Source organism: Hibiscus syriacus, unplaced genomic scaffold (assembly GCF_006381635.1).
Source record: "Hibiscus syriacus cultivar Baekdansim isolate YM2019G1 unplaced genomic scaffold, ASM638163v2 tig00001674_pilon, whole genome shotgun sequence".
Classification (NCBI taxonomy): Eukaryota; Viridiplantae; Streptophyta; class Magnoliopsida; order Malvales; family Malvaceae; genus Hibiscus; species Hibiscus syriacus.
Genome location: NW_024061880.1, coordinates 22,026 through 39,259, shown reverse-complemented (window position 1 = coordinate 39,259; position 17,234 = coordinate 22,026). Strand labels below are relative to the sequence as shown.

General features: G+C 33.2%; 2 protein-coding genes across 2 annotated transcripts; both read left to right on the top strand.

The window, feature by feature from the left end:
• The first annotated feature begins 11,159 nt into the window (after positions 1-11,159).
• On the top strand, positions 11,160-13,747 carry LOC120130767 (probable 6-phosphogluconolactonase 2). The gene is made up of 4 exons (XM_039147925.1): positions 11,160-11,198; positions 11,639-11,836; positions 11,924-12,059; positions 13,030-13,747. The coding sequence occupies exons 2-4, from the start codon at positions 11,661-11,663 to the stop codon at positions 13,519-13,521; spliced, it is 804 nt and encodes a 267-aa protein (XP_039003856.1). The 5' UTR covers positions 11,160-11,198; positions 11,639-11,660; the 3' UTR covers positions 13,522-13,747.
• Positions 13,748-14,654: 907 nt separating this feature from the next.
• Positions 14,655-16,848, top strand: LOC120130453 (cytochrome P450 85A1-like). The gene is made up of 9 exons (XM_039147687.1): positions 14,655-14,854; positions 15,030-15,351; positions 15,434-15,583; positions 15,674-15,922; positions 16,008-16,094; positions 16,176-16,254; positions 16,352-16,458; positions 16,547-16,671; positions 16,755-16,848. The coding sequence occupies exons 1-9, from the start codon at positions 14,655-14,657 to the stop codon at positions 16,846-16,848; spliced, it is 1,413 nt and encodes a 470-aa protein (XP_039003618.1).
• Positions 16,849-17,234: the final 386 nt, after the last annotated feature.

The window sequence follows — 17,234 nt, the reverse complement described above, 5'->3', positions numbered from 1 at the left end:
TATGAATAATAAATAAATAGAATTCTCATTTTTTAAATAGAAATATTAAAAATTTTGTTATGAATATTTAAAAGAATTTTGGACAAGAGACAATTTTTTTCAATGACAAGACCCCTATAATAATCAACGAAAACGATAGATAAAGACATGATTTCTCAATTATTTTTTGTAAATGACCCAATTATTTGTTAATATTATATTTTTGTTACTTTCTTAATAAGATTAAATTATTAATCTTTCAAAAAAATTATTCACTTTTAAAATTAAAATATTGACATGATATTATTCATTTTATATGATATATCAATATATTTAAATATTTAAAAATACAAAATATAAAAAATAATATGAATACACATGATATCCACATAAAATAATTCCAACGTCACAAAAAATAAACGATATATTAAAAAAATAAATATCAATTTGAAAAAACTATAAACTTTGAGAATTGAAAATTTTATCCTTATACATATTTTGTTTTAATTATATATAAATTCTCAATTGAATTTTAACCATTAAATTTTTTAATATATTTTAACAATAAATCATATGATTATTGACCGTTAACTATTTTTGGTCTATAAATTTACATCATCAAAAAAAAAACAGATGTTAAAGTGGTTGAAAAGGATATTACACCGAACTAGCTTTGGTAGGTTTACTTCAAATTAGCTGATCTTTATTCTCATATGTAATAAGATAAGGGGAGGTAGGATAGTAGGCTGCCTCCAATGTCAGGTTGAGAGCAACTTTCGTGGAGACCTCCAAATTATGAATTGTCCCTCATGGGACTCGATCCCACAACCCCAAAATTAAGAGCCTTGTGCTTTATCAATTGAACTGGACGGGTAATTCTTTGGTAGGTTTACTTCATTAAACACAATTATTAAAAAAATGGTGAAATAATATAATATTTTGAATCATATTAAATGTTTTTGCTTTAGCAAACATCAATTATTTGCTCGTTTAATAAGTGTGTTAGCAGGCTGATTATTGCTTGATTTTTAGAATTGATACCATAAATTAGCAATAAAAGAGAAATTATCAGTACCAAAAACTAGTTTTTTTTTTGGAAATCAGTACCAACAATTAGTTGGTCTAGTGAGATGAGACAATAGATATCTTAACTAAGATCAGAGGTTTAAATACTGACGTTTACGAACGGAGCAAATTGAGTTACGAGGGTCGTCATCACCTCTATGATACCCGATCTGAATTAATTAATCAATAATTAATTAAAAAAGAGAATTTATTAGTCCAAGTATAATCTAGAGAGCTATGTTGGGGTGTTGGGAAGCACATCTAGACGAGGGATGAGTATTGAATTTGGATTGAGAAGAATAAACAAAAGGATTGAAATTTGATATTGTTAGAAATTTGAAGATGAATATTATGAAGGGAATAAATTACTAAATTGAGTTTAAATAATTTTTTAAACATGTGAATTAAGCAATTTCGATGGTTAAGAGATTTGTTATTGTGGGTGTTTGGCAAATAATTTTTTGAAGAACTTTTAGCTTATTTGAGCATAAATAGATGATTGTTAGTCAAATCTTATGTTTTTAGTGTTTGGTAAACACCTTTTTGAAAGAATATATTGTGCAAAATAAGTTGAAAATGAAAACGCCGAAAAATCCAACGGTTTGAAAGAGTTGATTGCAAAATAAAATGTTAAATGACATTTTGACTTTATTTTTTTCATATTTACATCCTTACCCTAAAACCTAATATAATGAAATAGCATTCATCCTAATATATTTAAGCTTAAATTTTATTTTATTATTATATTTTTTAGTTGTAGATTCTCAAATATATTTTAGTTAAGAAAATGTAGTAAAACATGAAAGTAAAAAAATATAGTGTTGATATTTTATACAAAGTTAATAGTATGTATAAATCTCACAAGGTTAATATTTGTAAATATAAAATTTAAAAAATATATTCGAAATTTTCAAAAATATTCACTAATTTTCTTAAGGAATTTTTAATTCCTTGTCAAAAGCATTTTATCCAAATAATTTCACCCCAATAAAGACTAAAATATTATAAAACATATATGTACTTAACAACTAAACGAATCATACCATTATTTGTTATTTTATCCATATCAGTTATCAGCTAAATTTTACCAAACATTTCCATATAAATAGTTAATTAAATCAATTTATCAAATCAGCTAATCGAATCAATTGGTCAAACCAGTTACTAGAATCAACTACCAACTATCAGTTGTTTGCCAAACACCCCATTATTTTTTAAAGTTTCAAGCTCAAATACCACATATGTCAGGAGTATGAGCATTTGTCAAATGATCGAATTTTTTTTGAATATATATTATCTTGTATACACCTTAGATTTATCGAAAAATTCTTCCTATATTAGAGACAAAAGAAACTATTAGTATAATTTATCCAAAATAAAATAAAAGATAAAAGATTTAGCGAAAACAATGATAAAAGAGAAAAAATATTCTCTTTATTCTTAGAAGACAAAAAGTTCTACATTTGTCAGCATATGAGTTGGACAATTATTTGGTTAGTTCTCTTGGTGCTGTTTCCCTCAATTTCTGTTAATTTTATATTAAAAACTTAAAATAAATAATTATTTAAAGAAATAAGACCCTTCAAAAACTATTTGGAAGAATGACTTCGAATCGTCCACATTAAAAGATCTCGCGACCTGTAAATCGCGTGTTAAATTCTCGAACCCTCCGGCATGCGAGATATATCTGACGTGGACGTACTTTTCAGGTAAATCAAAATAAACAATTAGATAAAATGACCTTGCGCATTGTGAAGCGTGAGATAGCCTTTATGATCCAAAACATCGAAAGATTTATGAGGGACATCGCGACCTGCAAAGCGTAAGGTTATTTCGAATTCAACAGCTTAATTTGAAATGTAAAAATTAAATGAATATAATAAATGAATATAATAATATTAATTAATAATATTAATTATAATTAATAATTAAAATATAATAATATATAAATATAGTAATTAAAATATATATTTTATAAAAATAATTATAATATATTTTGAAAATTTTGAAAAAACGAAAAATTATATGTGTAAAATATTAAATATAATAAATAATCAATAGTATTATAATTATAATATACTTTGAAATTTAAAAAATAAAATCTGGTAGCAATCTCGTGTCTTGCAAACCGTGATGTACTGGAGACGAAATAAATTATGCTTGTTTTCAACGTAACTCTCATCTTGCAGGACGATAGTTGCATTTAAAATCGTGCATTCCCGGGTGTGAGAAGGGATTTAAATACGGTCCTCTGCTACTATTCATCATCACACTCTTTCATATATTCAAAAATTCAAAGATTTCATATCATGGCGGTGAGTTTATTAAAACATGATCGAAGTCACGTATTGGATTATTAGAGGCAAAATGATGAGGTAAATTAATTAATATTATTTTGTATATTTACTATTTATTTATTGATTGATTTAGTTTATTTGTTTTGGTATTTAAATAATTTTTACTACTTATATTTCGTAGGGATATGAACGTGTATTAGAGTGTCATATAAATCACGTGACACCGCCCGATGCAAATATTATTGACTATTTACATATAGCGGGTTTCAGATATATCAATAGTATAACTGGTGACGGTGTGAAGTTGCATCCTCCATTTATAAATGTGTTGGTGGAAAGATGGAGACTGGAGACGCACACGTTTCATTTACCGTGTAGGGAGACAACTATTACATTGCAAGATGCTGCATTTCATATGAGATTGCCTATTGATGGAGTAGCTATTACTGGTGTTGTTGATGCCCCTAGAAACATATGTGAGGTATTGCTTGGAATTGATTAGCTTGATGATGCACGTGATGGTGAAAAAATAAAAATTAAATTTTTAGATGAAAATTTTACGAACCTACCCTAAAATGCAGAGCATGAAGTGAAATAGGTAAATATAAATGTTTTTTTTCTATGAATATTTATTAATATTTCAATTTATTTATTTATTTTTTTGGGAAATTAAGTAGTTATATTATTTTATTAATTTTTAAGCGATTTGCTCGTGTGCATATACTACGAGTTATTGGGGAATTTTAATGCCAGAAAAATCCCGAAATAAGGTGCATCTGATGTGGTTGGATCATTTGCAAAATTTAAGTGATTCAAGAAATATAAGTTGGGGTCGATAATTTTGGCATTTTTGTTATGACAATTTTATAGAGTCGTAGATCCGACAAAAAATGTCATTGGATGGTGTTTATTGTTGTTGCGGTCATGTGTCTGGATCCGAATGTCATTTTTAATGTATGATCCTTAAAACAAATGTCTCATATGAATTTTCGTTACTTAAGAGTTAAAAAATAATTTTTATCTATTTTTATAATATTACTAACAAATAATACAATTTTATTGTATTAATGATAGATGGACTGATGAAACCTCTCACGCCCACTTACCAATACATCAACGAGACTTCAGACTCTTGATCGATAAGTTTGGACATCATGTAATAAAATATTTTCCTTCAACTTTTATCTTATAATTTTAGAATAATTTAATTTATTTGAGATTTTTAACTAACAAAGTTATGTAATTTTAATTTTATAGTTCCCGTGGAGGCCTTACTGCGATACTACTATTGCCGACTGTATACCACATGAGATTCGGGTGACTAATGCATATGTGTATATTGTGTCAGTCTCGCTAATCTTGTATGAGATAATCGAGTGACATCCTACTTAGCGCGTCCTTCGACAATTTAACTGTGTCCAATCAATTCTGTCACATCTATCTTGCTTGTATGAGTTGCATCGATTGACACGATTAGGGAAGACAAAAATTAATTGGACGGACCATAATGCGGTGTATCTGAATGAGTGGGTTTGAAGATTCGAGAGGACGCCAATGACTCAACTCATCTTTGACCACATCGTGACATACAATTTTATGCGGTGATACCAAGAATATAAGATGGCATATATATTGATCAGTGAGGAGCGAGCGCGAGAATAATATGTTCCTCCACAGAGTCACTCACGGACGGGGAGACAATGTGGGGGGAGTCAAGGCAGAGAAGAAGAAGATAACAAAGTGCATCATTCTAATCGGTAATAACACAGGGACCTCCTCAAACACCGTTGACACACCCTCACCTTGTCTTCACCCAGTCAAATTAAACATCATTTCACAAATAGGACAGTTCTCAGAAGGTTTCCTCACCGACGTCTTTGACTATTTGAATTCACCACTGACACAATTGGCTGCAAACTTTGGATCCGATATTGACCAGACGCCGCCACAGAGCATATTCTACATCGGTCTTGATTTTAATTCCAATGGTGGATCAATTCCATATACAGCTGTGGATCCTGATGATGATATTACTGAATAGGAAGAGGAACCGTAATTATATCTGCGTCAGACTCATTGTCCACCACGATGCGAAACTGGTAGACATAGGCATTATTAGATGTTATTTATTTCGTTCTTCAAAACTAAAATATTTATACTAAATTAAAAACTAAAATATTTGTACTAAACTATTTTATTTTGAGTTAATCAAAATATTTTCAGTGAAAATTGTACCCTGCATCCCGCGATATCTATAGTACGTTAGCAGAACCATACATCTTGCAAAACGCGAGATATTAAGATCTCACACTCTGCAACCCGCATTATTTATAAATCGTGTCTTCCAACCCGTGAGGTTCTTGAAATAAAATAACCGTAATTCAGTATTATCGGGCAACAACTCAGCTAAAATGTCGAGGAGAAAAAGCCTTACTACTTTGGTAATTACAATGGCAAAATGATCGGTAATGCTTCTCTCGGTGTCATGTTTTAGTCCGTACACACTGTGACAATAACGCTACCAACGAAGCTAACGTATAACAAGTTGATGAAGAAAGTGAAGAAAAATGTCCCACATGCTCGTGGTGTAAAATTGTTGCCCTTGAAGTATAGACTACCAACGTCGTTAGAACCATTAACATACACGATATACACTATTGAGGACAATGGTGTTATGCATATGATGGTCGACACTCACTTGCAATATTCATTTGAAGAGCCGATGGAGTTGTATGCATTATTTTCTGATGCTGATGATGGTACTAGTGTGCCAAGTTGGAGATGAATGGAGTTTAACTTTGATCCAATTGTTGACAATCCGACTGTAAATTTAAGAAACGACTTCAATTTGTTAAGCATACACGGTACACAGAATGATTTGGGTGGATTATCGTCTTAGATGCCAAGACATTATTGTGTTGCTAGATTCGAGTTTGACTTGAACATTCCACCAACGTAATAATCCTCATTTAACTCGTTCGATGATTTCTCATATGCACGATATTAAACATATATCCCTTTTGTGAATAACATCTCAATACATTTGGGAAAACATTCTTTTACTGATATACGTGACGTTCATATTGGGGAACCGATTTGTGATCGGTCTCGTGATCAACGAACACCTGCAGCAGTGACTCACTTTGAGTTAAACGAGGACGAACTATTTCGCTTTGAGGGGGATCATTCTGATAAAGAACCAATAAGAGAGCCCGACCCCGATGGTGATGAGTTAGGCCCCTTTTATGAAGGACCAGAAGACCTTGACATGCCACCAGAAACATAAAACAACGAAGAATACAGCGCAACTATAATGGTTTTATATGCTACAACATCTATTTCTTATTACGAGCCACCAATGCATTTTACAACAATTGATATGAAACATTCAATGCTCCAGAATTTTCCCAATTCCCACATATTGAGGAATACAATCAACGTAATGATGGTGATCTCTATGTTGGAATGGTTTTCAGGTTAATATAATGTTTTAATTTTTCATTATTTATTTTGATTTGTTTATTGGTAAGTTGACAATTTTATTTACTCTTTTTACGAATGAGTTTTAGAACAAAAGAACAAGTTGTGGCTGCAATCAAGGACTACAACATACGTCGCTTTGTCACGTCAACTGTGAAAAAGCTGACGCGGATAAGTATATCGTTGAATGTCTCCACAAGAAGCAGGGATGTAATTGGAGGGTTCGTGTATTGCGGTTGAAGATGATGAACAACCTTTGGAAACTCACAAAATACGTTCAACCACATACATGCACCACCTACATCCTAAATCAAGATCATCGTAACTTGGATGTACACGTGCTTTCTGAAGCCTTCATTCCACTTCTCAAATCAAATTTATGTGTTACGGTTGCGACCTGTATTTCTTCAGTTACATTGCTATACGGGTACACGATTGACTACCATAAAGTATTGTATGCAATGAATAGGGCCCAACAAAAATTGTTCGACCAATGGGAGAAATCATACAAAGAATTATGACAATGGCTTAAACTGATGCAGAAACACATTACGGGAACAGTTGTGAAATTAGAAACAATCCTGACGTACGAAAATTATCGTATTGTACAAGGTGTCTGACAATTCTACCGACTATTTTGGATTTTTCCGCAATGCATTAATGTATTCCGACACTATAAGCTGGTTTTTCAAATCGAAGGCACTTGGTTATATAGTTGATACACTCAAATAATATTATTGACAGTTGCACAAGACGACAACTGAAAAACTATTCCCATCACCTTCGTAATTATCGAAAATGAATATATCGACTCTTAGAAATTCTTTCTTACAAACTTACAAACATATGTTCTATCACATGTGATGCAGGATAGAGATTATGAGATTTGTCTTATTTCTGACAGAGGCGCTGATATCAAATACGCACTTCAGCGTATGGGTCTGTCTTGCCAACCTCCCAATATTTATCACCAGTATTGTTTACGACATATTACCGCAAACTATTTGCAGAAGTTTAATAGTCAAGATGAGCGTCTAATGGTGCTTTGAATGGATACGTCTTTTACCTTTTTCGATTTACGACATCTTTACAAAAATTATTTTAAATTAATTGTTCCACTTTTTATTGATAGGTTACACACAGTTCGTACGTGAGTTTGAGGATCTGATGTAGGAACTGAGACACATGAATTATGAGAGCTTCAACTACCTTGCTAGAATCCTAAAGGAGAAATGACTTTGATCATTTGGTGGGGGTAGACGGTATGATCACATGACAATGAACTTGGCTGAGGTAATAAATTCATCACTAAAGGGAGTGCACCATTTGCCTATCACATCTGTTGTCAAAGCAACATAGTATCGACTGGCAACCCTTTTCGCAACCTTGGGAAGGCAAGCAACTGAATAGATGACAGGTGGCCACCAAATCCACCTAGACCTCCTAAAAAAATTGCAAACATTCCAACGCGATGAGTGTCATATGATTCTCTCGCGAAATATCATTATTCCATGTATCAGAATTTGTGAGGCCATTGGAAGGCATACAACACAACGTATACGTGGTTAATTTACGAGAAAAAATATACGAGTGCAAAATTTTCCAAACTTTCAAATACATGTGTGCTCACACCATTGTTGCTGCTTCTTCTGTTCAGATACCTTACATGAGATTCATTGATCGGGTTTACTTACTTGAAACTATACTCAAGGTTTATGAATATGAGTTCCCTCCCATTGGAAATGAATGGGATCCGGATGAAGCTGATGATGAAGCTACAATACAACCAAATTATGCACTACGACAAAAAAATCGGTCGTCCGCGGTCAACCCGGATTTTTTGTGACGAGGATTTGGTCGAACACCAAGAAAAAATCAGACAACCAAAATTATGCTCCATATGTAGGAATCTCGGACACGCGAAGAACAAATGTCTCAATCGTTCAAGCCTACACATAAATTAAATGGACTTTTTGCATTTTTTTTAATTAACAACACATATTACTCATATTTACAAGCAAAAAATAACACTCCAATATGTTTATCAAACCATTTTTATTCTTCCTTCACAAAACCATAATTTCTAACCATTTTCAACGTCATTTTATCCCGCTTAAAATATCTTATATATGTAGATATTATAGTCACCTTAAAGATAAATTGCAACACTATGCGTTTATAATTAAAAATTAAAAAAAATAGTTTCCTACCCGGAAATAATATACAAACAAGACTATAAACACTAAAGGGAAGGTAGAGAATCGAAGGAACCTCGTGCTTTGTAGGCCGTGGGGTCTCCCATAAATCTCGCGATATTTTGAATCATAAAGACTACCTCGCACTTCGCAATACGCGAAATCATTTTATCCAATTGTTTTATTGACTTATCTGTAAAGTGTACCCACATCGGATTTATCTCGCCAGTTGAATGGTACGAAGATTTAACACTCGATTTACAGGCTGTGAGGTTGTCCAATGTGAACGATTTGAAAGTTATTCTTCTAAATAATTTTGGAGGGCTCTATTTCTTTAAATAATGATTTATTTGGGGTTTTTAATATAACATTGTCTCAATCTCTCCCTGATTTCTTCTTTCCAAAAATGGCATCAGAATTTAATTATTTAATTAATTTCGTATTATTTTGGCAATATTAACTAAAACAGAAGCGCCAATTTATATGCAATAATAGCAGAGTATTTAGGACACGGGTTTTCTCTGGGGTAAATTGTATCAGTGCCCACCCAACTATAGTCTATTTTCATTTTAACCACTATTTTTGAATTCTTCTCAATCAGACCACTTACTGTTAATAGTTAATGAAAATGTTAATGTGACAACTAGTAAAATTGATATAATTATATATTTAGTCATTTTATATATTCTATCATTTGGCCCCAATTTTAATAAATTAAAATAAAATTAATCTTCTAATCAGATGGTGTCAAGTGTCACCATGGTGGAAAGTAAATTAAAGAACCAAAAAAGGGGCCTTGGAATCAAACCTAGTTGATTTAGGATTAAAGAAGGAAGCTCAACCACTAGGCTAAGCAAATTGTTTGGTTATAAATTGAATGCATGTAATATATATTTTACGCCGTAGTGTAATCTTATATTCTTAATATTATATATATCTTAACTTAACTTAAATTAACATCTTAATTTTAAAAACATGTTTTATTCAAAAATTAACTAAAGTAAAAAAACTATATGTTTTAGCCTTAAATTCATATTTTTATTTTTTAAATTTATATCTTAAATTAATATGAATTTATATTTTTTTAGATATTAATTTAAGATAAAAATTTAAAAAATAAAATATGAATTTAAGACTAAAATATATAATTTTTTATTTTAGTTAAGATTTGAACAAAACATGTAATTAACATTAAGATGTTAATTTAAGTTTTATAGATATATATATCAAAAAATTACGATATATATAATATTTTTTAAGATATATATAATATTAAGAATCTAAGATTATACTAAGGCATAAGATATATATTACATGCAATCAATATATAGCCAAACAATTAGCTTGGTCTAGTGGTTGAGCTTCCCCTTTAATCCCAAGTCACCCAGGTTTGATTCAAAGGCCCTCTCTCTCTCATTATTTAATTTTTTTAAGATTGGTAGAATATAAATACATTAAATTAAAATAAATAAATATATTAAATTAAATTAAAATAAATTTAATCATCAAATTCAATGGTGACACATTGCAACATTCGATTGGAAGATTAATTTTATTTTAATTTATTAAAACTGAGACCAAATTAATAGAATATATAAATAAGAGTGACCAAATATGAATTATATCAATTTTACTAGCTATCACGTCAGCACTTCCGTTAACTGTTAACGGCAAATGATATGATTGAATGCATTTAAATAGTTAAGTGGCCTGATTGACAATAATTTAAAAATGATAGTTAAAATGAAAAGGAACTATAATTGGATGGTCACTAGTATAATTTACCCTTTTATATGCTTCATCCCCTCTCTCTCTCTCTAAAAGGATAAGCAAAGAGATCTATTGATAAAGACATAAATTTTAATTTTGGGTTTGTTAGTTTTTGAAGAAAAAATATTTTTTTTATTTCAAATATAGAGAGAAAGAGACTTTTTTTAAGTATTTGCGTGTGTTTTCCCTATATATCATTGGTTCACGTGGAAACCCAGAAAGTGAATTCTCCTCATCTTCTTCTCTGTAAGACTGTAACAGTTATTTTATTTATTTATTTATTTATTATTTTGTGTTATTATTATATAATTATTATTATTATTTCATTTGTTGTAGATTACCCTTCTACCTTCTTCATTCTTGCTTCTCTGCAAGTACCCTTCTCTCTCTTCTTTCTTGCTTGTTCTTCTTTGTAAGCATTCCCCTTTCTTAAATTTCAGTTTTTAATTAGATTTTTTATTTTCTTTTATGTTCGAGTACAACTGATTTCACTATGAAATTTATCTGGTTGAATACCAAATTAGCTAAAGTTTTGATTTTTTTGCTTGATCTTTGATTGTGACGATCATCTCTTCAATTTCAAGTTTTTAAACTCTGTGCCTACAGTGATAGACTTTTGGCTATTTATCACCTGGTGGTGGTTTTTTTCCAACTTTTGAAACATAGATTCTGTATTTAGCATGATCTGAAGTTGTGATGCTACAAGGATTAATGGCTACATTTCTCTTCATTGTTCTTCTTGGACTGTTTTGGTGGATAAATTGCTTTTAACTGGGATTTTATGTGTTCTTGTCTCTATTATGTACTCAATTCTGATTATTGTTCCTTTTTTAAAATTTATGTTTGTGTTAGAATTGGTAAAATTGTGAAAAGCATGGCACTTTCTGGGATTAAAAGTGATCATAGAGGAGAATTGAGGATTCTTGAGAATTTGGATGAGTTAAGGACTGAGTTGGCTGACTATATTGCCGAGTTATCAGAGGTTGCAGTGAAAGAGAGGGGTGTCTTTGCTATTGCATTGTCTGGTGGTTCTCTAATTGGCTTATTGGGGTATCATCAATCCATTACTTCCCCATGTTTTGTTTCTTTGATTTCTGGTGTTCTTTACAGTTCATTTTTGTGTGTGTTGGGATACAGAAAACTCTGTGAAGCACCTTATAACAAGACTGTAGACTGGGGCAAATGGTATATATTTTGGGCGGACGAACGCGTTGTTGCGAAAAGCCACTCCGATAGCAATTATAAGCTTGCAAAGGATGGCCTTCTTTCCAAGGTTCGTATATGGATTCGTACTTCATTCGATGTTCTTTCGTTTCCTTTTGCTTTAGGACAACCGAATTAGGGGGACTTTTGATGACAATATGATGTTTGTTGCTATGCAAAGCATAGATTAGCCTTTTCTAGAAGCTATTTGAGCTTGAATTCCTTATCTGTGATGTTGTTCGCTGTGATTGGAACAGGCTTATGTTAACTGGTATATTAGTTGATATCCCACTAGCTGATAATTCAGTAATGGTTTCGAGATTTCTTATTTTCAGCGATTCTGATCTTTTCTGGTTGAATTCTTCTTGACTGTGTTGAGGTTATCATCTTTGACACTGGAAGTTTGGTTTTATATGGTCAATCCTGCCACTTGATGATACGATCCAGTAGGTTCGCATCGATTGAAATTCCTTTTTTGTTTGTCCATGGTGCCATCTTTGACTCACCACGGCATATAAACAAATGCATAATGCAACTGTGTGTTCCTTTCTTTCCCCTTTCTTAAGAGGGCAGTGCCAGCACACGGGAGGGCTTAAACACTTGTTTTGAAGAACTTGTTACGGTGGTCCTACTGTTCTAAGAACTTTTTAACTTCTTCCTGTTACTAACTCGATTGGCTTGTCGAGGGTAGCATGAGGCATGCATCTGATATGATCGAAATAACCGAGATGATTGATGGTTCTGAAAAGCTAAAGGCCTTGCTGTGAAACTCTCGTTCACCTGTTGCAGTTTTTGTAGACTCATCTATAAAAAGATGAAGAGTGTATATGTCGTCGGAACCGATACGGAATTTTTCGTATTTTTTTATCGGACAAGTTTGAGAATCTTAGGACTTACTCTCTGTTAGCTTCACAATAAAGTCGATTATGATTTAGCATTGCTTTCATCAATGGATAGGTTCACTGAAAAAATTATGCTTTGGTCAAGTTCAAGCCATATTACTATATGTTGGTTCGACTTATGCCTTGTATGTGCTGCAGGTGCCGATTGTTCCCAGCCATGTTCATTCTATTAATGATTCGGTCACAACAGAGGAGGCTGCCGACAAATACACATTCGTTATCCGGCAGCTAGTTAAAACGAGGACGGTCAGTGTTTCCGACATTAGTGACTGCCCCAAGTTTGACCTTATCCTTCTTGGCATGGGCCACGATGGTCACGTTGCCTCACTATTTCCTAATCATGCAGTGCTCGACGAGAAGGACGAATGGGTGACTTTCATCACCGATTCCCCCGAACCACCACTCGAGAGGATAACGTTCACTTTGCCTGTCATCAATTCAGCATCCAACGTTGCAATCGTCGTGAAGGGTGAGAGAAAAGCAGAGGCTGTGCACTTGGCAATCGATAACATTGGACATGACAGCCCGTCGCTGCCTGCAGGGTTGGTCCAACTGACGAAAGGGAAGTTGGTATGGTTTTTGGACAAACCGGCTGCATCTAAACTGGACGGTCTCCAATTTTCCGAGTAGGGTCAAGTTTGTTCCGTGCCAAAGCGTATGCTTGTTTGTGGTTGAGGCTTTTCAAACCTCGATTAGTTCCTACTTCATTTTCCCCTTTTGTTCTGTTACATGTTCACCATTTTTGGGTTTTTTCTTCCTCTCTTTTCATTTTATGATGGCAAAGTTGAATCTTTTTTTTGTAAGGAGGGGGAAATAAAAGTTGAATCCTTTTATTTATAGGAATTAAATTTTAGAAGTTCGAAGAGTACAGGGACCGGGGGCATAGTTAGACCAATAATCAAAGTAAACATTTCTTTAAAGATCAATGATTGAAAGTAGAGTTTTGAAAGCTCCATGATTGCTCCAAGATAAGATAAAAAAGGGTAAACTATGCATTTAGCACTTAAACTATCATTTTTTTCTTTCAAAACTTAACATTAAATTTATACATGGATATTAAAATAAAACAAAAATTAGTATGTTTTTAAAAAAATCGAAAGTTTAGGTACTAAAACAGATCAGAATTGATAGTTTAGGTACTAAACACATAATTTACCCTAAAAAATTACCAGACATCAGCTGACTAGCTTCAAGAAATCAACTAATAATTGCATGGATGATGATTGAAAAGAAACTAATTAAATACATCTACTATAAACTTAGAAGCTTCCAATGGTTCACTTTGATGAGTTTATAGCTTAGATCCCTCTAATATGCTCAAATTTGATATGTAGTCATATTATATTTTAATTCGACATAATTTGATCCTCTACTTTCAATAGGTAATTAATTAATCCAACTATTTCGATAAAATGTTCTTGTGAATTTTTCTTAAAAACACATCTTCCGATACAAAAAAATCTCATATTAACATGATGAGTACAAACAAATATTTTTACCAAAATAATGATATTAGGATCAAGTTATACCAAAATAAAATATAAGTATTAAACACCATGAAGGAGCCCTATTTGGTATTGAATCCAAAGGCAACCAAAATTTGGGTAGTACAGATATATAATTTCCATATTAGGTATGTGCATTGTTGGCCTAATGGTGGCATTGCCATTTGTAGAACTCCTTCTGCACATTATTTAAAAGCCTGAAAGCAAGCCATTCCCATTTGCACCACTCCTCTTGAGGGTTCTTTCTTGGAAGCATCAATGGCGATCTTTGTGTTAGTAGTAGTTGCTAGCCTGCTTCCTTTGGTGCTCACCATTAGCTTTGCCCTGTTGAAATGGAATGAGATAAGGTACAGTAGGAAAAAGGGTTTGCCTCCTGGGACCATGGGTTGGCCAGTTTTGGGGGAGACCACTGAGTTCATCAAATCTGGACCGAGTTTCATGAGAAAGCAGCGAGCTAAGTATGTCTTTTCAACTCGTTTGCACTCTCTCCTCTTATATAGCATTCATGTTATGTTACTCGGACTTCGATAAAGTGTTAAACATCCGAGTTCGAGTAAGATAACATGCATGGTTAATATATCTTTTCCATGTTGTTGCATTGCAGACATTATTACATTTTTGTTTTTGAAACAGGTATGGGAATTTGTTCAAGACACACATATTGGGTTGTCCGACTGTTGTTTGCATGGATACCGAGCTCAACAGATACATCCTTTTCAACGAAGGCAAAGGTTTGATCCCTGGTTACCCTGAATCCATGCTCGAAATACTTGGGAGACGCAACATCGCAGCCGTGGATGGCGTTTCTCACAAGCGTATCAGAGGTTCAATGGTGTCCCTCATTGGTCCTCTCGCGATGAAAGAGGATCTGCTGCCGAAGATCGATACCTTCATGAGATCTTTCCTTAACAACTGGAATGGAAAAACCGTAGACATTCAAGAAACAACCAAGGAGGTTTGCAGATTAACATGCTGAATTTGTTTATATTACTTGTCATGCAAGCAACTTTTGTTTATGCATCTTGATCGGTTATCAGATGGCATTGTCGATAGCATTCAGGCAAATGGTAGACAGGGAGCCGGCTTCACTCTACGAGATGTTCAAGCCAGCGCTGGATAAGTTAGTCGTTGGAGCGCTTTCGCTGCCGATAAACATTCCGGGGACAACTTACTATCATGGTTTGCAGGTATAATCTCGAAAGACTTTTTCGAACATTTTCGATATGATTTTTCTTGAGAAATTTGCCTAATGTTTTTCAGTATGTGATTCTATGCAGGGAAGAAAAAGAGTTGTGGAGATGTTGAAACAGTTAATGGAGGAAAGAAGATCCTCTTCAAAGGCCTATGATGATATTCTTTACCGCCTTCTTCTCCATAGCAAAGATTCAAAGTACAGTCTCACTGATGAGGAGATAATTGATTCGATAATAATCGTATTGTTCTCAGGTTACGAAACCGTCTCAGTTACTTTGATGATGGCCATCAAGTACCTCCATGATCATCCTAAAGCTCTTCGAGAACTACGAGTGAGGCGACAATTTCTTTGATTACTCGACCGAATTTCTTAATCATATGGTTCTTCTTAATGATTCCGGTCTATTACTTGCCTAGGATGAACATTTCGCAATCAGAGAAAAGAAGAAACCGGGAGAAGCGATCGATTGGAAGGATTACAAGTCCATGAACTTCACCCGTTCTGTAAGCAAATTCATGACTCCTAGCAAAACCAGCTTCCATTGGCATTATATAAACTAATCAAATCATGTTGCCTATGCACAGGTGATATATGAAACCTCAAGGTTAGCTACAGTTGTTAATGGACTAATGAGAAGGACGACAGATGATGTGGTCTTGAACGGTACGTCGACAGACACGAGTGTCGAACACAAATACTTACAGAAAAATAAGAGTTCGAGCACCGTAACGTTTTTTTTTCATGTGTTGTTGCTTGACAGGGTTTACCATTCCAAAAGGATGGAGAATATATGTGTATGTAAGGGAAATAAACTATGATCCATTCCTTTATCCAGAGCCTTTCACCTTCAACCCGTGGAGATGGCTAGTGAGTTGAACTATAAGCTTGATGAACATTTAGCATTTCATGGAGCACCTTATTGCAGAGCTTATGAGCATATGAACTGAATTTGCAGGATAAGGACTATGAGTCTCACAATTACTGCTTCATATTTGGAGCAGGCAACAGGCTGTGTCCCGGAAAGGATTTGGGGATACTACAGATTTGCATATTCCTCCACTATTTTGCCACCACTTACAGGTTAGTCCACAGCTGGATTTTCATATTGATCATAGGTCAAATTATATTTTTAATGGGATTTTATCTTTGTTTGAAAAATGCAGGTGGGAGGAGGTTGGTAGAACTGAAATCCTTCAATTCCCAAGAGTTTTAGCACCCAAGGGATTGCATCTTAAGATTTCAAACTACCATGAATGAATCAAACCCAAAGCTTCCTCTAATAAGTGTTGCTTTTTGTACCCAAAAACGAGGATGAAATATTTATAGACAGTTTAATTCAGTTAGTTCGTATAATCATCTTGAAATAAATGTTTTCTAATAAGTGGGATAGTTGAATTCTCCATTGACAATGCTCAAAGACTTGGCACACAAATAATCTTTATTAAGCATTCGTATCGTGTTAAAAACTATCATATCTTTAATAAGTGGCATATCATATCTTTGAATAATTTTTAAAAAGGCTTGATCTTTTTTGTTCTAAAGTAATAACCTTTAGTCAAAACTCCATGAACTAAATTAATATCAACCTGCAATAAAGCAGCAAACGAAATATTTTAACAGAGATATGCATGCAGTACGGTAAC